Source organism: Molossus molossus, unplaced genomic scaffold (assembly GCF_014108415.1).
Source record: "Molossus molossus isolate mMolMol1 unplaced genomic scaffold, mMolMol1.p scaffold_m16_p_1, whole genome shotgun sequence".
NCBI lineage: Eukaryota > Metazoa > Chordata > Mammalia > Chiroptera > Molossidae > Molossus > Molossus molossus.
The window spans coordinates 46166302-46193685 of record NW_023425344.1 but is presented as its reverse complement, the minus strand read 5'-3'; the positions used below and the strand labels follow the sequence as shown (position 1 = coordinate 46193685).

The 27384-nt window shown below is 33.6% G+C and overlaps 1 protein-coding gene across 1 annotated transcript in view; it reads left to right on the top strand.

Moving 5' to 3' along the window:
* TECRL (trans-2,3-enoyl-CoA reductase like) overlaps positions 1–27384 on the top strand; it is a 90841-nt gene that overhangs the window by 19598 nt on the left and 43859 nt on the right. The window contains exons 2-3 of the mRNA XM_036245848.1: positions 1218–1269; positions 23027–23071. Of these exons, the coding sequence (XP_036101741.1) occupies positions 1218–1269; positions 23027–23071 (97 nt within the window). The remainder of the gene's footprint in view (positions 1–1217; positions 1270–23026; positions 23072–27384) is intronic.

Genomic DNA, 27384 nt, shown 5'->3' with positions numbered 1-27384 from the left:
TGTCTTTTGATGCTGACTTTGAAGGACAGTTGAGGTTTTCATAAGCCAAGGAAAGGGATCAGAGATGGAAGGGAATTTGAATATTTAAATTTGATATGAATAGTCAGAAAGTCAAAAGGTATTGTAATGGTTCGAAGTGTTTGGATAGAACATTTATCCTCATGAATTTTCCAATTACATGAAGAAACACTTTTTTTTTTTTATCCTCACCCGAGGATATTTTTCCATTTTTTTGTACAGATAGAGTGGGAGGGAGAGAGAGGAAGAGAGAGAGAGAGAGAAACACATGTGAAAGGGACACATCGAGTGGCTGCCACCCGCATGACCAACCAGGGCCGGGGACAAACTGCAACCGAAGTATGTGCCCTTAGTGGGAACCAAACCCGGGTCTCTCCGGACCGCAGGCCGACGCTCTAACCGCTGAGCCAAACTGGCCAGGGCAAGAAACACTTTTTAATTGAATTTATTTCATCATTAGTAAGGGTTTATTTTAGTAAATTAGGACCAAATAATTGGTCAAATTTCTACGCATAGAAAGAATCCAAATAAATATCTAACCTGGATGTTAGTGAACCAATAGTAATTTTACATGGAATTTTAACAACTCAACTAACTATGGGGCCTAGATAGGGCATTTTTCTCATGATATTCTAAAGAAAACATTTCCCTTTTTGTCCATATAAATTATTTTCATATTGTCAGACTTCTCTGCTATATATAGGGCAGGGAAAAAGTAGGCTTACAATTGTGAGTATGAAAAACACAGTTTATTCTTAAATTATTATTAATTGTTGTATTATTTTCCATATGAACAACTGTAAACTTACTTTTACCCCACCCTGTATACACTCTTTATCTTCTATTTGTCTTATGCACTTACTGATCTTTTAATAGATAATCTCACTTATTTGAAAACCAGAAATTGAATATTATGACCAGAGAAAATTTAAAACTTTATTTTAGAAATATAGATTAGAATGAACTCATATAATAACAACATTGTTGTTATATTTAAATTAAAATTTTGAAAAAATGTATATAGGTGCAATGTTTCAAGTTGTTAAAATGAAAATGATTAAACGCTAAAGAAAACTGGCTATTTTGTGATAACTTTACACTTCAAACATATTAAATCACGTTTTTCTATTAAATAAATATACAGCAAACAGATAAACACTTTTTCCTTATAATTCTCTCTATTTTCTTTTCCTTTGCAGGTGACGCAAACATCTACTATTCATGATGTTAAACAAAAATTTCACAAAACAAGTAAGTTTCATATATACTTTAGAATTTATATTACAGTCTTATTTTTATCAAATTAGTTCAGAATTATCTGTCAGAATAAGTTCAATATCATGATGGAAAGAGTGTGTGAAAACCATATTTTTTTAGCGTGGAACTCAGAAATAATATTGTGCTAACTGCCTCTTGACCATGACTTTCTTGTATCTTTCTCTCTAACTGATGCTTTAATTCTCATTATTCTTTTGGTTTTTCACAAAACTGTTTTCTAGTTACTATTTAAACAATTTTTATCCTAACAGGACACTTCCTATATTAAAAAAAAATTAATCAATACAAAGTATTTATTTATATTTAAGCAAAATATCAAGCAAATTTTTAACTCTGTGTATTTATAGTTGTCAAATTGCTTCCACATAGAAATACTTTATATAATGCATTTAAATTATATTATATAATTTTATTAATAGCTAAATATTAAGAGATCTCATTATTATTTACTTGGAAATATTTATATAAAGCTTGTATAAATTACAAGGTTTAAAAGAGCTTTTTATTTTTACAATATTTAAAAAAGTTTACTCATAACATACTAAAGCACTATAATTGCTAAGAAACATTTTTAAGTAAGCTTTTTTTTAGAGCAATTTTATAGACCAGTAACAAAATTGACAGAAAATACATAGAGTTCCCATTTATACATGTAAAGCCTCCTCCACCATTAGTGTTCTATATCAGAGGGGTACATTTTTTGCAACCCAATAATCTACATTGACACATCATTACTACCCAAAGTCCATAGTTAACATCAGAGTTCATTCTTATTGCTAGGGAGAATTTCTTTTCTTTCTTTTTTTTTCAATGCATTTTTATTCTTGTAAGAAAAAACACACATACCATTTTAGGGTTCTGGTTTAGTAGTATTAACTATATTTACATTGTTATGAAATATTTGCAGAACTTTTTCATCTTGTAGATCTGAAGCTCTGTATCCACTGAACAACTCTCCATTTCTTTCTGTTTCTATGAATTTGATTACTTTAGATACGTCATATAAGTAAAATCATACAGTATGTTTTTGTTTTGTTTTGTTTTGTTGTGGGTTTTTTTGTGGGTTTTTTTGGGGGGCGGGGGGCTGGCTTATATCACTTACCTCAGTGTCTTCAAGGTTCAGCCATGTTGTAGCATGTGTCAGAAATCCCTTCCTTTTTAAAGCTGTATAACGTTCCATTGAATGCATATACTGCATTTTCAGTCCTTTGGATTTAGTTGAGCAATGTTTCTTTCTGAAAATATTTCTAAAGCTCACAATTTATAACATTGAACTGTTTAATAATACCTTAGAGTAAAATAGGCAGAATTGTTTTTATTATTTTTATTATTTCTTTCAGGAAAAAAAATAGGTATTTACTGAATACTTTCTATATATGTGACATTATGTTAGGCATAATTACTAAATTAAGGTAGAAGACATCCTTGTTAGCCTTCAAAAATAGCCTCATGATAAATAAAATAGCCAAAGTAGCCCACTAGTGTGGCTCAGTGGCTTGAGCATCATCCCAAGGACTGAGAGGTCCCGGCTCAATTACTGGTCAGGGCACAGGACTGGGTTGTAGGTTCGATCCCCAGTGGGGGGCCTGTGAGGGGCAGCTGATCGATATTTCTCTCTGACATTGATGTTTCTATCTCTCTCTCCTTTCCTCTCTGTCTAAAAAATCATTAAAACATATTTAAAAAATAGTTAATGTATCTAAAACTTATAAACATTGGGGAGAAAATGATTCACAATTTTTAATAAGAATAGAAAGCATGAACAGTTTGGAACAGAATTACTTGAAATATGCTTAAATTCTTAAAAAGGTTGAGTCCTGGTGTTTTGCCACAAGGACATATAAGATTTGAATGTGTAGAAGAGAACCAGACAGGGATTACAGTAAAAAGAAAAGAACAAGACAAAACAGATCAAAACAGAAGATCTGCCATGGATTAGTTCTATGGTTTTAGTAATCAAATTCTGTGTGTATTATGCCAACATTTTACAAATTATTGAAAAAGTTTTCAAATTCCAAATTTGTATCTTATCACAATCTATGTGAACCATGTTAGCATTATTATTTCCACAAGTATTTCCAGTTTATTTACATTCTAAATGCAACTGATTTGATTTATTCATTTCTTTACATAAAATATAATTCTTTTTAAGTAGTAATTTAGTATTTGCTTCTTTGGAAATACTAAAATCATTTTTTTCTAATAAAATAGTTTCAGAAAATTTGGATTGTAGTAAAATGTGAAAAGATATTTGAAAATTACAAAGTAGAAAGGCGCAAGAAAATGTTTTCATTTAAATTGATATGACAATATGAGAAATGCATCATTTCTATATTTGTCTGGAAATGAAATTTATCAAAGGCTAATAGATAGAGTGTGAAGTCACCTTGACATGTAATTCTATGAGTATTTTTTGATAGTTTGTGACTACATATAGAAATAGAGAAGTTACATGGAGTCTTAATATTGTAGAGCCAGAAGTTTTATATTTACGTGGTCCGGAGCCCATTTCTAGTTATTAGGCAAGTAAAGTTAAGTAGTTTTTATAAAATCCTCAAAATGACCAGTTTCAGAAATGGAAAATTGGATATGACAATATTAGGGTTAGTTTTAATAGTTGATTATATCAATGCTTAGGGATTTATTGACAAGTGTTATTTTACTTTTCTAAGCACAGTTCAAATCTTTAACAGCTTTCTGTAAATTGTAATTTTATTTACTTTTATTTTTTTCTTATCCTCACCCAAGGACACTTTTGCATTTATCTTCAGATAGAGCAGAAGGGAGAGAGGAAGAAAGAGAGAGAGAGAGAATCAACAATGTGAGAGAGACACATCGAGTGGTTGTCACCCACACAATCCCAACTGGGGCAGGGGACGAACTGCAACCAAGGTACGTGCCCTTAGTGGAAACCGAACCAGGGACTTTATGGTCCACGGGCCAACACTCTGACCACTGAGCCAAACCGACCAGGGCACTTTATTTACTTTTTCAAAAGTATCTTTATTTTGAAAGTATACCTATCACTTACAAAAAAATAATATTTAGAAAATTTTGCATTTATACTATATTTTAAAAATGTATTGGTCTTCAGATTATACAAAATATAGGCACAAAACCATTTTTTGCTTATATCAAATTACAGCAAAATATCTCAAACCCATATGTCTAATATATTTGTCAAATCATGAAAGGAAACCACAGTGTTGACACTAACAATAAATGACTATATGTACAAGGATTAAAAAAAAGTTATGTGCTGATTGCCTTAATATCTTATCTCTAAAGCATATTTTAAGACCATGTAACACTGCATACTTTATTCAAATTTATAAATATATTTAAAAATAATATATTAAATAATAATATAAATAATATATATAATAAAATAATATATATATATAATACAAGTATAATTATTAGGTTTTTATAGACTTTTCTTTCTTATGCCAAATTATTATTTTTTTTACATTTCTGCTGCTGTTTATTTTCAGGCCCTGGAGTTATGATAAGAATTGTTAACCTTGTACAAAAAAAAAATAACTTATCAGAAGACTGGTTTCCAGAGGGAAGAATGCTCTCACATGTCTTTATTCTCTAGCCTCTAGGTGTTCTCTCTGATCTTGATTTCCTGTCTGCCTACTATTTCTCTGACTTCTATCAGCTTTACATTTTCCTTAGTTTTATTTTGGAACTTTTTTTTACTGTGGTTTTTCTTGTCATAAAATGACTCTCGTATGTTCTTCCAAGGTTTATATTTTTCAGTTCTGCTCTGTTATGAGCCATTTTGCAGATTATCCTGCTAACACCAGCACTCAGTGGGCGAGGAAAGAGAGAGGAAAGGAAAATGCAGTTGCAGTGTTGGCTGCTACGGAAGAAGGGGAAGAGCTATGGTTTTCACAGAAGGAGACACCGATTAAACTAGAAATTTTATATACACAGACACACAAACACACCCATGAATATATTACTTTCACCTATTTTTCCTCATCTCATTTAATGCACCAAAAACTGGTGAAATGCCCTCAGCTGCGAATTCTCCAGCAGCCTTTCCTTACCTCCACCCGCTCAGTGCTCACAGGGATGGTGGTCCTTGCAGGAGCCTGGAAGCCTCCCTCGGAGGCTCAGCAATCTCCACGCTCCCGTCTCTGCATGGCACCCTCTCTTCACTCCATCTTCTCACCAAGGCTGCACAGAGGAATTAAACCTTGGCAAAACCAAGCTGAAAATAGGGATTTATATGAGTCCAGGTGACGCTGAATGAAATAGTCTGAATAATTTCTAAGATCTCAAGAGACCTTTAAAAAAAATCTCTGGGTATATACAATTTCATATTCTAGCTGAGTAGCATTACCCTATATCATCTTACTAAATTTAAAACTCATTTTATGTATTCAATTTATTCTCTCTTGGGATACAATATGACTGTAGTAGAATAATAATTGTTAATATTTTGGGGAAAAAATAGAGCTTACAAAGAGCCATGGCCAATGATGGAATTACTAATTTAAATCTGTAATAATATGTTTTATTTTATAGATTTAAATAATCAAAATGCCGAAATAACAAATGAATTTCAGGGAAAAAATTCTGCCTGAAAGTTAAAAGTTATTTTGTTATGCTTTATCATATTCAAAAATATTTAAATTCTTATATATTTACCCAAGTTCACATAGTTAATCGTTGGCTGAGCTGGAATTTAAACTCAGGGAATATGACTGTACCCTGTATTCCTACCACTAACCTCCATTGCCTCTAATGTACTGAGCCATATTTTACATTAATTTCTTCAGGCAGAAATTCAAACAATATCTGTTTATTTAGATTGGAAAAGGCTATCACTAATCCCCTTTTTCAAATAGGAAACAAACTAGAAAGTTAAATTTTAAATTATGCAATGAATAATAGTGCATCAGTCTAAACATAGCTCACAATGTGTTACAGTGACTGAAATTCTGTCAGATGTCATATGGTACCAAACATAAAATTGAAAATAACAGATAATATGAATAAAAGAGAGGAATGCAATTTGTCCCTGGCCAGTGTGGTTCAGTTGGTTGGAGAGTTGTCTGGTACACCAAAAGGTCATGGGTTCAGTTCCTGGTCAGGACACATACCTAGGTTGCAAGTTCAGTTCTGGTTGGGGTGAGTATGACAGGCAACCGATAGATGTTTCTCTCTCTCTCTCTTCTCTCTCACTCTCTCTCTTTTTCTCTCAAATCAATGAACATGTCCTTGGGTGAGAACTGAAAAAAATTAAAATAAAATAATGCAAATATGGCTAGAAAGTGCTAAGGAAATTTCTTTTGTGAGACTAATCTAAGAATTAATAGTATATGAACTTAAGTAAAATATGAATGACAATCACCTAAAGTGTAATTTGTGCATTAACTGTGTCATAAAAGTTCCTGAAAGAAAAGCAAAATAATTTTGCCTGTGACTTGTATGTTATCTATTAGTTAACAACACCATAAAAGTTTCAGTGTTTATAATCTATTGTAGTACTTGTCTCTGCAGTTCCCAGAAAAAGCCTTGGGAAGAAAGCAAAAGAAAAAACAATGAAATTAGCTGACTGATGGTAGTTTTAGCCACATGAAGGTATATAAAATTCATTGTGACAGTTGAAATGCATATAAATCTTTGCCAAAAAGCCAGGGGAATATAAACAATGCTAAACTTTGAAAGGTTCAAGGAGAGTAACTCAAAACAAAGATAACAGACTAGAAGGATTTATCATATAGAGTATAGAATAATGAGTATTCTGTAGGCAATCTAAAAGGAGGCTCCTGTACCAGGCTGTAGAATTTCCTGATCTCTCAACAAAAGAAGTTCAAAAAATGATAAATGCAACCAGGGAAAGAAGTGGCAGAATGCTTTTCTTCGAAAAAAGCCTTTTGTTGCTAACTCAAGAAGTAGCTAACATTCTCGAATCATTTCTTTGGCAAAAGGAATTAGAGCTTTGTCAATAATTTACAGATAAATGTAGTAATTTGGCAGGTTATTTATACTTCGGTAATGCTCAAGGGTACATTTTGTGAAAACTATGGTAATTAAAGGCTATTTACCTACAATTAATTTAATCACTGAGGTCTAAATAAGACCGTAACTAATAAATAGCAATATCATATTTTTTTTATATTACATGTGGATTTTAAGAACAAGGTAATTTAATAAAACCTGTAAGTGTTGATGTTCTGGTTATTGAAAAACCCCTCTGACAAATCTGCCAACTGAACACAAAGAAACTGGATTATGTGCCCTGACCCCCAGTTGACAATAACAAAAGAGTTCCATCAGTTACTTGTATCCTTGAAAACCTTCAGCCAAAATATTTTAGGAACAGAGTAAACTGTCATGAATTACATTTCACCCATTTAAATTTCAACAGGATTTTAAAAATATCTCATTCATTTAGCATACTTATCTGATATTTAACCATTTTTGTGCCACGTATTGTTATTTTTTCTAGAGTTTTAGAGACCATTATCATTTTGAAGCTCAATATTTGTTAATTTACAAAATTTTATTTCACAGAAAATGTTTAATAAGTTTCCACATTAGTATCTTTCAACATAATTGTTTAAATTTTCAATTTTGTCTTTAAAACAAAGAATAATATCAAAGAATAATTAATTAATTTAATTCAGCAAGTACTCATTGATCAAATCAAATGATCAGGTATTCTATTATACTACTGAGAAAATTAGTATTCATAATATAGCCATCAAAAATTTCTAGCATGCAGAAACACACATATACACATTGAATGACATTCTAGAATTGATTACTGTTGAATACATTACTTAAGAATTATGAAACTTCTTTTACATTAAATCAATGTTATACTATATGGCCACAGACCCCCTCTTCATGTTAAAAGTAATTGACAAAATATTTCCAACTTTGTTTTTTTAAATAATATTTCAAAATATTCAAGAACTTTATATTTTAATGGAGAAAAATGGTAAATGTTAAAACAAGCAAAAATAAAAAAAAAAAAAAAAAACAGAAAGTAATGCTAGAGAAAGATGATTTTCCTAATCAAAAAATTTCCAACAACAAAAAAGGTTTATTTGTTCTTAATGTGGCAAGTTGAGATAAAAAAATTTTAAAAACTAAAGAATGTATCATCAACCAACATGATATTAAGAGCTGCAAATACACTGAAATAATATTTTGAGAAGAAAGGTCAGGTCAAATCTATCCCATTATGCTATGTAACATGTACTATAAATCACAAAGTATAATAATACATTGCTCAAAACAGTTTCTTCTTGTATCTCAATGTTTTCTTTTTTAAAATTTAGCTAAAGATGTATATGGAACAATAAAATGTTGTTGTCTCTAAGTCTTCTTAACTGACTAAAAGTCCTTTGCCATAATTATCTCTCTTAAATTTCATACTTAAGCCAGTGTTTTCTTTGTGTCTTTAATCTAAATCACAATATAAACCACTGGCACATATTAGTGTCCCTATTTTGAAAATGCAGCTCCTCTCACTGTGACTACTTTTGAATACTGGTCAAATTTGCATTGCTATATACTTAATGTAAGCGGATGCTCACAGAAGTGTTGAGGGTTTTATTTACCTATGTGATATATGATTGTTTGAAGGATCTTAGGAGAGCAAACTGTTAGGAAAGGTTGGCTGTTTTGCCAGTCAAGGTTCATGTAATAAAACCGTCATAACTAATAGCAATTCCTAAAGTGCATGAGGTGTGATCCTGTCTGTAAGTTGTTTTGTCCCTCATGGCACAGCATCTAAACCTGTGCATTGCTCTGCAATGTCAGGGTTATTTTGATAATCTTTTATGATATTGCAATGTCCCCCCAGCCTGATGCTATAAAATAATTTTGTTTTATAATCCCCAAGCATCCAAATGGTTGGGTTAGCAACATTTGAACTTGAACAAGTGTGCACATTATAGATGCATCAAATATTAGAAGATAGTCTATCTGAAGCAAATGATTGATTTCCAATGTATATGTGAGTATGCGACTGAGGACATTTCCATTTCCAAGGGAGATAGATGTCTAGACAGTGAGGAAGACTGGTTATCATATTCTAAAAAGGAATGCTCTTAATAACATAAACCCAAGAAGCACCGAGCACTAAAACCACTAGTACAAAGATCATCTCTCAAACTTTAATGAACATCCAATTTCTTTTCCTTTTTCCTGCATTTTGGCAGCTACTGTTTCGGATTAAATTTTATTCATTAACAGGGTTATGGACATAATGTATGGTGAGTAATATGAAAAAGCAAGAGAGCTTATGAAGATGTAGCTGGAGGCAGCATCAGTCTTCTCTCTTCCCTGAGATTTTTCTTCCTTAAGGAAATTGTTGGAAAGACACAAAATGCATCACAGTGTAATTCTAAGTAAACAATCTAAAAGCAAGCACATGAGCTTTTAAAATGCTTTATTAATGACTTCATTATTGTAAGAAAATCCCATAAAGTAGGTTATTTGTTTTATGCATTTTCTCATCTACATAGTTGGTAAAAAATATCTTTCATTTTTTACATGTTATAAAGCAGTTTATATTCAAATAGTTACTTAAATCCTATCATAAATTACTTGAAAATACAAATAATCTCATTGTTAAATCCAGATGTGCTTAATTGTGTCACAGAATTTTCTGTAATTCCAAAAGAGTAGTGTGGCAATGTTTTATTTTCATAAATGATTTTTTTATTTGACTTCTATATAATTTTTGGCACAGCATTGAACTTAATAAATGGCATTATTTTTGAAAGATAATAGCTTCACTTTAAAAATTTTTTTTTTTTGTTTTTAATCTTCACCCAAGGACACTTTTGCATTCATCTTCAGATAGAGCGGGAGGGAGAGAGAGAGGAAGAGAGAGAGAGAGAGAAACATCGATGTGAGAGAGACACGTGGAGTGGCTGCCACTCACAGGACCCCAACCGGAACCAGGGACAAACTGCAACTGAGGTATGTGCCCTTAGCAGGGACCAAACCAGGGACTCTCTGGTCCACGGGTATCTCTTGGACTGTGGGCCGATGCCCTAACTGCTGAGACAAATAGGCCAGGGCTAGCTTCACGTTTTTACTATAATAAAATAAATACAAGATAAATTTCTTTTCTTTTACATTTTTATTTATTAACTTTAAAGAGATGGAAAGGGAGAGAGAGACATTGATTTGTTGTTCCACTTATTTATGCATTCATTGGCTGCTTCTTGTGCGTCCCTTGACTAGGGATCGAACCCACAACCTTGGCTTATTGGGACAATACTCTAACCAATTGAGCTACCTGACCAGGGCTCGAAATATATTTCTAAAAAGCAAAAACTGACAATGACTAAACATTATCCACCTACTATTAACATTTTTACTAATGTCTAGAGATACCTCTGTTTCTATGTACACAATTTCACATATTTTAAATAATGTTCTCTAATAGCTTTTTCTTGATCTATTTTTATGTAAATATGTATTGATCTACTTGATCAATATTAGTGGTGATTTATTAACTTTTGCTTGAGTATGGCATACACTTTCTCTGGATACAAGGTTTAATGGCTTCTATAGTAAAGCAATATATGCTTATTTATTCAACAATATTTAGTGAATGTTAAAAAATACTTTTTGAGCATTTATCATAAATGATGCATTGTGATATACACCAGAATAATATGTTTGTGAACTTTTTAATTGCATTTGTAAGAATGATAGAATAAAAGCTGTTATAAAGAATAAGCTCATTTAGAATCCTAACATATATAGCCAAATTGTCTTTCCTAATTGACAAAATCAGAATGTCTCTTTTTTCTTTTCTTCAACAAAACTGGATATTAATAACTTAATTTTTATAATCGATGAAAGGAAAAAAGATTTCACATATTAGATTCCATTTATTGGATCACTAGTGAATTAATTTTTTTCATATACTTGTGATTTATATATGTTTTTCTGGAAATTGCCTGTTCATTGTCTTTACCCACATCTTTGTCCATTTAAATGTCTTCATTTATATCTATATAAAGTCTTTATAAATTAGTGTACAGGTCAGACACATTTTCCCAGTTTTGCTGGGAAATTAAATTTTATAGATCTAAATTAATCAATATTTATTTTATATTATCTGTTCTGTGTGGCCTATTTAATATTGTATCATCTAATCTTTAAAAATGTTGATTTTTGTTTATCTCACATTTGTAAGTTATAGTATTATGTTTTACATAAATATTTTTTAATATCTGGAATTTGTTCAGATATAAGAAATTGAGTACAGGATTCTCACCATTTTAGTTATCATTTTTATTTTTGTAATTTTAAATTCTAATCATATTATTATTAATACATTTATATAGCTATTTTCTCTCTTTTAGATATACTTACATTACTTGTTTTTTTTTTAACAATATCTACACGTTATAAACTTATTCTATATTAAAAAATATTTCCTTGGTCATTTATTTTGTATTATGATTTCTCCATTATTTTGCTGATAATTTTGATCAGGTAACTTCTTGACATTTCTTTAGTTCATTTTTTAGAGTTCCATAAATTTGAATTCTAAACATTTTTAGGGACATGATGTTTTGCAAATATTATAATCTAAATATTTCTATAATATCTATATATTTCATTTTTAAATAGTTATAAAATACCACACTGTATAGCACTCTTATTTTTCCACCATTTATTTTAGTGAGCATTAATTCTCTCCTGAATTGAGTTACAGTAAAATATTCACAAAATAAATTCACACTGACAAAGCTGTCAGTTACAGCATTATCTAAAAAAATATAGTAGTATTATGTAGTATTGCATACGTAGTATGTCAGTTTTAACATACAGACCTTAAATATGTGTGCGCATGATTACATGTAGGCATTGTCATATTTACTTTTTATATTATAGTGCTAAGAAAGAGATGATCTAAAGTCTGTTTTCAGAAAATTTTTAAATTCTTCTATTTGAATTAGGCAATCACTACTGGCTAACTTTCTTCAGTGTAGACAAAATATTTTTAGAAGCTCCCAACAATGTTTAACAATATAATATTTTAATTCCTTTATACAGTGCCCTTTGAGTTAAAAGCCTATGTTGATCATTTCTAAGCTGTACCCAAATAATATAAAACAGTTAAAAGCAGATTTAATCTAGAAAGAACATTTTATATAGACATCTACAGTATCATTTTGAGGTTCACTAAATGTTTATTAAGTGAAATCTAAATATATATTTTAATTAATGTATCAGAATGACATCAATTAATAAGATTATACAGGTTCAAGTGTATAATTTTATGATACATCATCTGTATATTACATTGTGTGCCCATCATCCAAAATCAAATCTTCTTCTGTCACCATATATTTGACTCCCTTTACCCTTTATTACCCCCCAACTCTCCTTTTCCTCCACAATGCTGTTGTTTATTAGTTTTTGTTTGTTTGTTTTTTTATTTGTTCCTGTGTTGCTTTCAGTTTTATATCCCACATATGAGTACAATAATATGGTTCTTAACTTTTTCTGTCTAACTTATTTTGCTAAGCATGGTTTTTTCAGTACCATCCATGTTGTCGCAAATGGCAGTATTACATCTTTTCCTATGGCTGAGTGGTATTCCACTGTGTGTGTATATATACATCTTCTTTAGCCAATCATACATTGAAAATGCTTTGGTAGTTTGCATGTATTGGCCAACATGATTAGTGCTGCAATAAACATAGAGGTGTGTATATCTTTGCAAATAAATGTTTTTAATTTGGGGGTAGGGTGTAGATATTCGGAAAAGGGGTTGCTGGGTTATATGGTAACTCTATTCTTAATTTCCTGAGGATCCTCCATACTGTTTTTCACAGTGGCTGTCCCAGTTTACATTCTCACAGTAGCGAATGAGGGTTTGGTTTTCCCCACAACCTCTCCAGCATTTGTTATTGCTCATGTTGTTGATAGTAGCCATTATAATAGTTGTGAGGTGGTATAGCATCAGAGTTTTGATTTGCATTTCACTGATTGCAAGTGAGGTAGAAAATCTTTTCATATTATCTGTTGGCTCTTTGTATGTCTTTGGAGAGAAATGTGTGTTCCGGTTCTCTGCCTGTTTTTTATTTAATCGTTTGTTTGTTTTTGGTGTTGAGTTGTAGGAGTTCTCTATATAATATTTTGTATAATTCCTCAGTACATCAATTATCTAGCGTACTTCTAGAATTTGTCATCTTTTTTTACATGAAAACTTTACCTACTCTAAGTATAATGTCCTTCTAATATATTACCTCTCATTTATCTTTTCTTTTCTTTTTTTCTACTTATCTACCCAGCTTTTCTCTATGTTTTTTTGTTTGTTTGTTTGTTTTCGAGGACATTTGTATCAGGTTTTCAGATGTTTTCTTCATTCTAAGCCCTAGCTTTACATTGAAAATTACATCTAAAACAATGACTGTACAAATATGCTAACCTCAATATGACTTGTTTCTCTGAAACTTTTACTTCCTTTCTGTTTTACTCTTTACTTCTTTTTCACACGATGAGATTTTTCCTAGTTATTATTTATTTTTAATATTGAAACTGGCCAAACCACATGACCATCTACTATTCTAAATATTTCACTCTTGCATGAGTACTCCCAGTTTCTGGAATTTACTGAGATTACTTACATTCTCTAGAATATCACCCTTTTTGAAGGGTGTCAACTAACTTAAACTGTATTTTGTACTTTATCTAAACTGCTATCTTACTGACTGATCCATATCAAAGTCTTCATTCCACTATATAAAAGTCTTTCTATATCTTAGAGGATTTATTCCTCTAGATCTCATTTTTTATATCTTCAAATGTTTATTCTTTAATCAAACAATTACCAACTGACAAACACTCAACAGCAATATCATCATCCCTTCACCTATCCATATTTTACTATTCACCTTAAAACAGATTTCTTTGTCAGCAAGCCAAGATCTTTCTAAGGTCACTGGCAATTTTACTTATTTTATTTATTTATTTATTTATTTATTTATTTATTTATTTATTTATTTATTCATTCATTCATTCATTCATTCATTCATTTATTTATTTTCGGCTAAGACAGTGGATCATTTTTGGTCATTTGTAACTGGAACTGTCGACTGCATTTGGCATGTACACTACTTTTCTCGTTGTTTGATATACCTCTCTGCCTACTTGATTCTAAGATATACTTTCTTTGTCCTTTCTGACCACTCATTCTCAGACTTTTTTAAGGACTTTTTATGATTTTTTTCCTCTTAAATACTATTACTTTCTAGGTTCTATCTTCACCATTCTTTACTTTTTAATTTTATTTTTCTCTTTTTTGTGTGCTCTAAATAATTTCCGTATTTAGAAAATTTCACTAATGAATGAATAAAATAAAAACTGTCTCCTTTCCAGAACTTTCAACTGTATATTAAACAGCCAATGTGTCATCTCAACATTTTACATATCTTTCAGACACCTCTGCAGGGATTCATTAGAATTTGACACACAAAGCTGAGGCAATAGATTCACTGTGAAAACATTCAAGTTTTCTTTCCAAATTCCTAGAATTGATGAAAACTGAATTGAAGAAATACTTGGTGCAATTAACAGGAAAATATATTTTATAATGAATTATATTGTAATGTAAAAATGCTATAAAAACGCCTTAGGGTTCAAGTGGAATATTTTCAATTTCTGTACAGTTTATCTACCTCCCCTGAAAACTGTTTTTGGATTTATCAGTATTTAAACTACTGTGATAATGAGAAACCATATTCACCCTAGGTGTTTTGTTTTGTATTTGAAGCTATTGGATTTGGGGAATGGCAAATTAATATAAACTTTTCAATTCCAGAACAAATGAAATATCTCAATTATAAGAACAATTAATTGTGTATGTGTATATATATACATGGCTGTGTAGGTATGTGTATCGATAGATATATTATAAGTATATTTATTAACATTCTTGGAGTGTCTGTTGCAATACCATTATTTAAAAGGGGTCTCTGACTATTTTTTTTTTTTTTATCCTCACCCGAGGATATTTTTCCATTTTTTGTACAGATAGAGTGGGAGAGAGAGAGAGAGGAAGGGAGAGAGAGTGAGAAACATCGACGTGAAGGGACACATCGAGTGGCTGCCACCCGCACGACCAACCAGGGCCGGGGACAAACTGCAACCGAAGTACGTGCCCTTAGCGGGAACCGAACCCGGGTCTCTCCGGACCGCAGGCCGACACTCTAACCGCTGAGCCAAACTGGCCAGGGCGGTCTCTGACTATTAATAAGTGTGTACTACTAAAACAATTACCAATTCTATGACATTGGTATATCTGAAATCTCACAACCACAGTTCAGATATTTGACATTTTAAATCTAGATACCTCTAGTGGTCTTCTGTTCGATAGATTTTCTCATATTGACCTGCTCTGTATATTATCCTTACCACCCTATTACTCCCAGCATCAACTCCATGCTCCTTATGACCTATCAATTTCTCATAATGTCCTCAGACTATATACGTGTGTAGGTGGGCATTTTCTTGTTTTGTACACATGAGACTTCCCATTGGAGCAAGCTTTTACCTGACAGGAAAGAGAAAGTTGCAAACATCTTTGGATTCTAGAAGGAAAATAGATGAAAGTTATTAATCAAAATTGGCTTTATATAAGTATAAAATTTTATTTATAAAACTTTATTTAAAAACTCATTTTATCAAAATCTAAGATTAATCACTATTTCTACATTCTTCCTACATACACAAGGTATCCAAAATACTTTAAATTCAAACACCTTCCATTGTTCATTATTGTTGTCCAGCATCTTGTTTATTTTTGTATATGACCATAAATTATCATTATTTTTATTATTTTATATAATCAAATATATATTATATTTTATATTATATATAATTATCCACATATACACAAGTTTTTGTGTGTTTTTTTTTTACTAAATATTGTTTAGTTTATTTCACCTATTAGGTCTGGAATCAATTTATTTTTCTCAAAATTGATCCTTTCAATGTTCATTTACTAATAGAAAGGGTCTACTGGGTATAAGATTTGGTAGTCTAACTAATAATGTCCTTACTTTATATTTTCACCACAAGACACTACATTTTGTTTATTTCTTCAGCATGAAGTTCTAACATCTTGAGGAATTGAACTAAGCCATGTATAAACTTGTAGAACAGTGTTTTATCTTTCTGCACGAACGTCTTGAAAAGAGCCAGCTCTGCACAGCGTACTGCAGAACGGTGCAGCTTCTGTTTACACTTCATCGGGGCCCACCATGCCAGCCAGGAGCGCTCGGGACGCAGACTCCAAAACTTGGTCACGGTTCACTATACATATCCCACCACATACATTAAGTAGTACCTTTTGTTTAATTTGTTGTTGTTGTTATTGTTTCAATTACAGGTAACATACAATATTATATTAGTTTCAAGTATACCACATACTGAGTAGACATTTATATAACTTATGAATTGATCAACCTGCTAACACCATATATAATTATTATACTATTACTGACAATATTTTCTATACTTTATATCCCCATGACTATTTTTGTAACTCTTTTTAAAATTTACCTTTATTGTTGAAACTATTACAGATGTCTACCCTCTTTTCCCCCATTGACACTCTCACCCTACTTCTGTCCCCCACCAGGCCTACACTGTAGCGTTGTCTATGTCCATGGGTTATGCATACATGCATATAAGTTCTTTGGATAATCTCTGCCCACCCCACTCCTCCTTCCCTCTGAGGTTTGTCAGTTTGTTCCATGCTCCCATGTCTCTGGACCTGTTTTGTTTGTCAGTTTAATTTGTTCATCAGATTCCACATATAAGTGAAATCATGTGATACTTGTCTTTCTCTGATTCACTTATTTTGCTAAGCATAATATTCTCCAGGTCTGTCCATGCTGTCTCAAAGGGTAAGAGATCCTTTTTTTTATTATTAAACAGCTGCATAATATTCCATTTGTAAATGTACCACAGTTTTTTTATCCACTCATATACTGATGGGCACTTGGGCTGTTCCCAGATCTTAGCTATTGTAAATAGTGCTGCTATGAAAACAGGGGTGCATGTATTCTTTCTGATTGGTGTTGCAAGATTTTAGGAGATATTGCTAGAAGTGAAATCACTGGGTCAAATGGCAGATCCATTTTTAATTTTTTGAGAGAACTCCATTCTGTTTTCCATAGTGGCTACACCAGTTTGCATTCCCACCAACAGTGTACTAGGGTTCCCTTTTCTCCACATCCTTGCCAGCACTTGTTGTTTGTTGATTTGTTGATGGCAGCCATACTGGCAGGTGTAAAGTGATACCTCATTGTTATTTTAATTTGCATCTCTCTAATGATTAGTGACTTTGAACATTTTTTCCATGGGTTTTTTGGCCCTCTGCTATGTCCTCTTTCAAGAAATGCTTATTTTGGGTCTTTGGCCTTTTTTTCTCCCCATTGATTTTTAGATAGAGTGGAAGGGAGGGACAGAAGGTGGGAGAAAAGAGGAGAGAAAGAAAGAGAAAAAAAATTGATATGAGAGAGACCTCGATTGGTTACCTCCTGCATGGTTCCAACAGGGGCTGTGGATCAAACCTGCCCTTGACCCAGAATCAAACGCACAACTCTTTGGTCTGTTGATGTTCTAACGACTGAGCCAAATAAGCCTTGGCTAGTTGGATTGTCTTCCTTTTGTTAAGTTATATCAGTTCTTTATATATTTGGAAACTACACCTTATTAGATGTGTCATTGGTAAATATGTTCTCTCATACAGTGGGATCCCTTTTCATTTTATTGATGGTTTCTTTGTTGTGCAGAAGCTTTTTCTTTTGATGTCCTTTGTTTCTCTTGCTCTGGGTGATGTATCAGTGAAAATACTGTTACTTGAGATGTCTGAGATTTGGGTTCCTATGGTTTCTTCTAGGATTTTTATGGTTTCACAACTTATAATTAAGTATTTTATCCATTTTTAGTTTATTCTTGTGTATGGTGTAAGTTGGTGGCCTAGTTTCACTTTTCCGCATGTACCTGTCCAATTTTCCCAGCACCGTTTGTTGAAGATGCTACTTTTACTCCATGGTATTCTATTGCTTCCTTTGTCAAATATTAATTGAGCTAATGGCTTGCATCGATTTCTGCGCTCTCTGTTCTGTTCTATTGATCTATATGCCTGTTCTTGTGCCAGTACCAGGCTGTTTTGATTACATGGTTTTGTAGTGTAATTTGATATCTGGTATTGGGATCCCTCCTACTTTGTTTTTCTTTCTTGAAATTGATGTGGCTATTCAAAGTTTTTTTTGTTCTATATAAAATTTTGGAGTATATGTTCTAGAGCTGTGAAATATGCAGTTGGTATTTAATAGGGGTTGCATTGAATCTATAGATTGCTTTAGGTAGTATGGAGATTTTAATGATGCTAATTCTTCCAATCCATGAACACTGTATATGCTTCCATTAGTCTGTATTTTTTTCCTATTTCTTTTTTCAATGCCCCATAGTTTTCAGGGAACAAGTCTTTTATGTTTTTGGTTAATTTTATTCCTCACTATCTTAATTTCTTTGTTGCAATAGCAAATGGGATTTATTTTAGTTCCTCTTTCTGAGAGTTCATTATCCGAAGTAAAATATTTAAACCCTTCAAATCAGTTTTATCTTTCAGGATTTAATTCAATCACTGATGACAACTTTTATGTTAAAGCTCTATAATAAATAGCTTTAGGAAATTTAAGAAATGTAATTTTTTAGACTCATGGGTTTCAAACATTTTTTACTTTGATTCAGAATATTAGTCTTATAAAAACACAATATTGATAATGAAGCAAAAGTTCAAAAAACCAATACTAAGCCTGTCTATCTAGAATTTAATATGTTGCATCCATTTTTTATGACAATACATTTCTACTGTAGTCTCCCCTCCCCTCCCCTCCCCTCCCCTCCCCTCCCCTCCCCTCCCCTCCCTTCCCCTCCCCTCCCCTCCCCTCCCCTCCCCTCCCCTTCCCTTCCCTTCCCTTCCCTTCCCTCTTTCCTTTCTTTTCTTTTCTTTTCTTTCTTTTCTTTTCTTTTCTTTTCTTTCTTTCTTTACTTTTCTATAATGCTGAGAATAAAATACTGATTCCAATCTTTTAAATTACTAATGGGTCATAGCCATGTTTAGAAAATGCCACCTTATTAAAATAAATACATTTGAATTATATGAAGACATTACATATTTAGAATGCTATTACATAGTGATTTGAACACTTCCACTTATCAAGGAAAACACTCTAAAGCTAGGCTAAAATATGATAAGAGTTATATAAATCAAGTTCAACATCATAGATAATTTAAGATCCTGGACAATGCATTATATCTACTACATAATCATAAGTCAGCTGTGCGTCAGTTCAATATACCCAGCATTATAAATAATCTTCTAGACTGTAAATGCATGCTAAACATTTTTTGTAACCTATGTTCTTTAACCTTTATAAATTGTCTTTTTTTTCCTGCCATTTTTCTAGTCTACGCTACCTCATTCCAGTAAGTACAGAACATTTCAGAAAATGTATTTTTGTTCCTTTAAAAGATAACTGAGGGAATATAAGATAACTGTTACTAATCTAAAGGCCTACATAGGCAGTTGATAACTCTCACTAGCACACAATGTTTAAAGATCACAACCTATAAATGCCCAGTTTATTTTATAAGTAGTTTTATAATTTATCTATGTTGAAAGAGTTGGAAGGACATGGATTTTCTAAAGATGTTTAGAGCTTCTAAGTTCTTTGATTCATCATCATTGTGGCTTCTGCCAGTATTCGCTCATGTAGTTCACAGACATATATATTTGCTTAAAGTGATAGGGCTAGTTTTGCATTGACATTTCCACCATTAAAGGAATCATAAAGCACTATTGAAAGTGATGTCTTACATGAATATTATTAGAATGTTCAGAATATGACAGCTTACATACACTAATCACAGGTTGTCAATGACTATTTGTCAAGTATAAATGGATTCTCAAAAGGTTTGTATTTTTTCCAATACCCACAACTAGAAATTCAATTAAAACTATAGAAGACTCTCTTGTATTCATTTGCATTATATCTTCTTTGGAAACCAGTTTTCACATATGAGTAATAAGGTAGCTATTTATTTTGAATCCTCACCCAAGGATATTTGTTCAATTATATTCAGGTAGAGTGGGAGGGAGAGAGATAGAGAGAATGAGAGAGAGAGAGAATGAGAGAGAGAGAAAGAGAGAGAGAGAGAGGAAGAGAGAGAGAGAGAGACATCGATGTGAGAGGGACACATTCACTGGTTGCCTCTTGCACAACTCCGACCAGGGCCAGGGACTGAATGGCAACTAAGGTACATGCCCTTGACTGGAATCGAACCCATGACTCTTTGATCCACGGCTGGTACTCTAACCATTGAGCCAAGCTGGCCAGGACTAAGGTAGCTATTTTTAAATATTTTAGAGAGAGAGAGAAACATCGACGTGAAGGGACACATCGAGTGGCTGCCACCCGCACGACCAACCAGGGCCGGGGACAAACTGCAACCGAAGTACGTGCCCTTAGCGGGAACCGAACCCGGGTCTCTCTGGACCGCAGGCCGACACTCTAACCGCTGAGCCAAACTGGCCAGGGCTAAATATTTTTTAACAAACAATGTTAGCATACATTTCAGAATAATAAATACCTATATAAATAATGACAATTGTATTAAATACAAAAATAATGTGCCTTCATCTGCATATTTTCTAATTTAAAAAAATCAAATGTCACAGTTAAATATTTATGCATTCCTCATATGCCAATGTTATTACTAAATTTTGTTTATATTATAATTCTAAATGGCTTTTAACTGGTGGTTAGAATTTTTGACTTATGAGCTATTTTTTCATTAGAACTTATATGAATAAGTGGTCTTCATGTAGTAAATTAGGCAGAATTGATTGCAATAGTCTAGTTATATCACATTATTATCACTCATTTTGACACTTTAAAAAGTAATGTTTTGAAAACAAAATAATTGTGGAATATTTCTTTGACAATACTCTTAATTTATCATTTATCAAGATTCTTTGCTTAAAAGTAGATCTCATAGCCCAGCCCGCATGGTTCAGTGGGTTGTGCATCATCCCGTAGAATGAAAGGTCCTGGTTTGGTTCCCGGTCAGGGCACATGCCCAGGTTTGGGCTCGATTCCCGGTGGGGGTGTGTCGGAGGCAGCGGATCAATGTGTCTCTCTCACATAGATGTTTCTGTCTCTCTCTCTCTCCCTTACTCTCTCTCTAAAAAAAATCAATAAAAAGATTTTTTTTTTAAAGTAGACCTCATAGTCAGAATTAAATTTTCAATAGAGGCTTTCAAGTATCATAAGAATCCCTGGTTGGCTTGGCTCAGTGGTTAGAGCATTGGCCTGCGGTCCAGAGAAACCTGGGTTCAGTTCCTGCTAAGGGCACATACCTAGGTTGCAGTTTGTCCCCAGCCCTGGTTGGGTTGTGCGGGAGGCAGCCACTCGATATGTCCCTTTCATATCAATGTCTCTCTCTCACTCTCTTTCTTTCTCTCTCTCCCTCCCATTCTATCTGAACAAAAAATGAAAAAAAAAAAAATGTCCTTGGGTGAGGATTAAAGTAACATAAGAAAATAATTATATTCTGGTAATTATGAAAATGTTTTGATTTTCTCATTCAGGTAGAATTCTTTAGTAATCTATGTATTCCTAATGGTAGTATAAGTAGGAGATACCAAAGTGATGTTTGCATTATGATCAATATACGCATAATATTAAAAGTCAATATTACATATTATTCAGATGGAGCATCTTACTCCAGATCGAGACAATAACCCACTTTCACATGCCGATGTTAAATGCATTTTACATAAAATCAAAGTCCTCTTTTTTTGTTCAAGTAGAGTGGGAGGGAGAGGAACAGAGAGAGAGAGAAACATCGACGTGAAGGGACACATCGAGTGGCTGCCACCCGCACGACCAACCAGGGCCGGGGACAAACTGCAACCGAGGTACATGCCCTTAGCGGGAACCGAACCCGGGTCTCTCAGGACCACAGGCCGACGCTCTAACCACTGAGCCAAACCGGCCAGGGCAAAGTCCTCTTTTTTTAAAAAAAAATTTAATACTCACCCAAAGATATGTTTATTGATTTTTTTTTTTTTTTTTTTTTTTTTTTTTTAGTAGGGGAGAGAGAGAAAGGCAAAGAGAGAGGGACACATTGATAAAATAGAAAAACATTGATCGGTTGCCTCCTGTATGCACCCTGACCAGGGATAGCACCCGAAACCTAGGTATGTGCCCTGACTGGGAATTTAACAGCAACTTTTCTGGTATATGGAGGACGCTCCAACCAGGCAGGGGCAAGTCCTCCTGTTTTACAGGAAGATGTTTAAGCTTTTTACTGAAGAATAACTTGCATAAAGTGCACAAGTCATACCTAGATCACATAACTTCTTCGTACATGTCCACGGACTGAATGCATACATCAACAATCCCCAGATCAAAAAGCAGGAAATTACCACCCCTTAAGCTCTCATCTTGCTTGCTTTCAGAACTATCCACCACTGCTTCTCAGCGCCCTGACAAGGGTAATCACAATCTCCATGTTATCTCCATGACACTGGATAACCATTTTATTCATTTCCCAAGATCGAATCTGTCTTCCAATGAACACTTCCAGATTTTAAAATGTTTACATTTGTGCTGACAATTAAATGTTATTTCTCATTGAATAGATCCTAAGTGGTACCCTTCCCGAATTGGTCTGCAGCTAGAATGTGGTAAGAACTAATTTTCACATCTATTTATCTAATTTGGAATCCTTTTTCTGTCATCAAAGGCTAATATTTACCATGTATTAAATGGCAAGCACTGTAGTAAATGCCATAAATATATTATCGTATGTGATCCTTCCAACAAATCAGTGTTCCACTTTTATGGATAAAGAATTTTAGTCTCAAAGAGATAATTTTTGCCATTCACTATCAGCGCATATTGGAGGCAGGTTCTGAACTAGCATTGTTTTGCCTCTAAAGCCTTCACTGAGCTGTTTCCTCACGCTCTGCCTTCTAATATATCCTCAGGAATCCAGGTTAGCTCTTTCCTTTTTATCCTTTCAGTTTCTGCAATGATAAAGCAGGATCAGCGAGGTGAGCAGGAGCAGAAACAAATGAATCACAGGGAGAATTATTATTACCATTATGAAACCTTAAGTTTCAATTTCTATTCTCCATTCAGAAAATTTATTGAAAAGATACATTTAAAAATTAGTCCTCCTAAGAATCATTGTTATTGACACTGGATCAAGTTGACCCTGAAATTGGAATTGTTAAATGAAAGTTGTGGGTAGAATGTAAATTTCAGAAGACTACATAGTCAAACTCAATAATAGTAACAATAGGCATCTAATAAGAAATTTCAGTCTCTAAATTTCTCCATACAGTGGTGCACTTTTTTTTTTCTGTTGCTTTAAAAATATTCTGACTATCATTTTTCAGATAACACATTCACATATGAACAAATAATGATTTTTCTTGTATCTCTCTAAGGTCTTGTAGTTGTTCCCATTGTTATCTTAAACATTCTGTCTTTGTCTGAGACCTCTGTGTTGAAAACATAAAAATTCATGGCATTCTTAGAGTCACATTTTATTGGTGGTCTCGAATTCCTCCAAGTTCAAATGCTCAAGATGAATTTTCATTTGGCTAGAGTTTAAAAGAGACAAAGCATTATCTTGTTTATTTTAGTCTCTGCAGGGCCTAGTATGTTCCAGGCACATAAATGCCTTTCAACACATGGATTATGAAATAACATAAAATGAAATAGTGGTGTTGTTTATGAACTTGACTCATAAAAAGACTCGGAGAATGTCACAGACATCAATGTCAAATGTAATTTTAATTTGAAGGTCACTATAAGGGATTGGGGGATTTCTGTTAGTTCAGCCTTTCCAGTAAATGTGAATTTTTACTTTCCCCTCCCATTTATTTACTTTGTTGAGTATACCAATGTGTGATTTGAATGAAATACAGTCAAGTGTCCTTGGATAGAAATGTGCTGACATATTTTTGTTTTAGAAATCAATTAACTTAGTGAGGTAAGCATACCATGGTGCAAAGTGTTTATTTGGGATAACTCCAAATTTTAATCCAGACTCTCTATTTACCTAACTATAGGGTCTTCTTTTGTAAATTGGAACTAATTAAAGAACCTAACTTTTTTTTTTTTAAGATTATGTTTACAAAACACTGTAATAATTTGTGCATGTTAGATACTTTAACAATCATAGTTACAACTATAAACATAGTTAACATATTATGAAAAAAAAGACAACAAAAAATTATTTCAGGCCTGAATATTTACATACATTTATCGCCAGAATATATTTGCCAAAATGATTGTACTACAAACAATGACACTATGTGAATTTAGTCTTTTACATTTTCTTCACAAAAAAGTCTTCACTAAAACATAAAATCACAAACATTGATTTTTTTTTATGAGAAAACACAATAGACATTTATTGGGGTCAGTGGTGCTGCGGAGCTTGGCTGGACAGAGTTGGCCTTACTTGGCTAGTCTTACTCATGCAGCTGTAATCAGTTGGTGAATTGTTGGGGAAGGACTGTCATAGTCACAACTGCAACCCCTCCTCTGTTCTATGTGGTCTCTCATGCTTCAGAAGAACATTATGAGCTTATTCTCATGGTGGAAGTAGGGAGATAAACACATGAGCACAAGCACTCAAGAATTCCTGAGGCCCAGGTTTGCCACTGACATCTGATCCCTTGCCCTGCATTCTGTTTGTGAAAGCAACTCACTTGGCTAGCCCATATTCAAGGCACGAGGAAAAAGATACCAATTCTTATTAGGAGAAACTAAAAGTCATATTGTAAGTGGTGTGGATATGAAAATTGTGAAGAATGGCAGCTGTGGTTACAATAAATCTGTCATATAAACAGTCAACTCAGCCCTGGCCAGTTTGGCTCAGCGGTTGGAGCGTCGGCCTGCGGTCCTGAGAGACCCGGGTTCGGTTTCCGCTAAGGGCACGTACCCGGCCCTGGTTGGTCATGCAGATGGCAGCCACTCGATGTGTACCTTTCACGTCGATGTTTCTCTCTCTCTCCCTCCCACTCTACCTGAACAAAGAATGGAAAAATGTCCTCAGGTGAGGATAAAAAAAAATAAAAATAAAAATAAATAAACAGTCAACTCAGATGTGTTCTCTTTTCCCACCTGATTAATTATCAGGACTTCATAATGTGCTGGAAGGAGAGGGTTGAATTTCTGATTCTTCATCTACCCAACTGCCTACTTACAGCTCTCACTTCTATAGTAGAAAGGTGAAGCATGGGTGGAGTTGGCCCTTCTCTTTCTATCACTGCTCCAACCATCCACACCCTTTATACAACAGCCTTGACAAACCCTAGAGATATACCTTAGAGATAGGCCTTAGAGATATACACCTTAATATCTGGCCCATTCTTGAGAGGAAATACCCAAGGAAGATGTATTGTTTGAGTTAATTCATTCAGAAAACTCAAAGGCTTTAAATGGCTGAAGTATGACATAGGAAAAATGCCATGGCTCACATTAGACATGTTCTCTTGGCCCTCCATATTCTTCTCCCTTTGGAAAAGGACATAGGCATAGACAGGTGTCCATGATAACTGAGTCTAAGAGTGGTGTAATTAATTTTATGTCTGGATTCTGTCAGCTTGTTTTACTCGCAAATCAAAGCGATGGAACCACATTTTAAAACATAATGCCAGTGCTCTGTTCCTTGAAGCTAGCAAGGGCTATGGAAGAGTAGAAACTAATCACCTCCCCAAAGGTGTCAGTGGGTGCATGTTGAAAAGGTGTCCTTAGTCCACTTTCAAGTGGTAAAAAGCCATCAGAACTTTTTGGCCTTATTAATAGTTCATGCTGCTGTACATGATTGTCCCAGGATACCACTGACCGTTTGGATAGCAAAGTCTTTACCTTGATCCACGTTGCGTTAGTTCCTATTGTTCTGCAACAAATTACCACAAACTTATCATCTTAAAATAACACTCACTTAATAGCTTGAAGACCCAATGTGGCTGGATTCTCTGCTCATTAATCTTCACAATATATTTCTCTAGCTAATTTGAAATTCTGGAGTGCTAGAAAGTTCTGTCTTTGTTTCTGTTGTCTTCTTTTTAAACTGAATACACAAATTATCTCCTTAAGCCCCAAGGGTTTAACTTTTAATAATTTTCAAGTACTTATAGACACATCTACCCAACTGCCTACTTACAGCTCTCACTTAAATGTCTGATAGTTATCACACACTTATCATACCCTAACTGAAATCCCAATTTTCACCCACAAATCCTGTTCCTTCCTCAGTCTTCTTCATGTCAATTAATGGTGTTACAATGTACTAAGTTCTCAGGCCAAAGATCTAAGACCAGTTCTTATCTAACTGGATCCTCTCTTCTCAAGTTGAACCTACTCTATGTTCAACATATACTGTAAGTGATGATTGTTAACATTTCCCTCCACTGCCACTTTAATCCACACAAATATCATTCCCACACAAATATCATTCACCTCTTGATGGATTCTCAGTTCCTCCTAAATAATCTTGCTTCTTTTCTTCCCACTTTCAACACAGTATCCACAGTGGTCTTTCAAAAAGGTAAACCCTGCCTCTCCTCTGGTGCTTTAAAATAACCACTAAAATCATTTTACCCCAATTAATGTATCCTATAATAAAATCATTTAGAGAACAGTTGAATGTATATGTACTGATACCCCAAATTATATATTTTATTTTATTTTTTTATCCGCACCCAAGGACATTTTTTTGTTTTCTGTTCAGATAGAGTGGGAGGGAGAGAGTGGAAGAGAGGAGAGAGAAACATAGACATGAAAGGGACACATTGAGTGGTTGCCACCCGCACAACCCAACCAGGGCCCGGGACAAACTGCAACCTCGGTCCATGACCTTAGCGGGAACCGAATCCAGGTCTCTCTGGACCGTAGGCCAACGCTCTAACCGCTGAGCCAAACTGGCCAGGGCCCAAAATTATATTTTAAAAGTACCTTGTATCAAACTTGATTATGA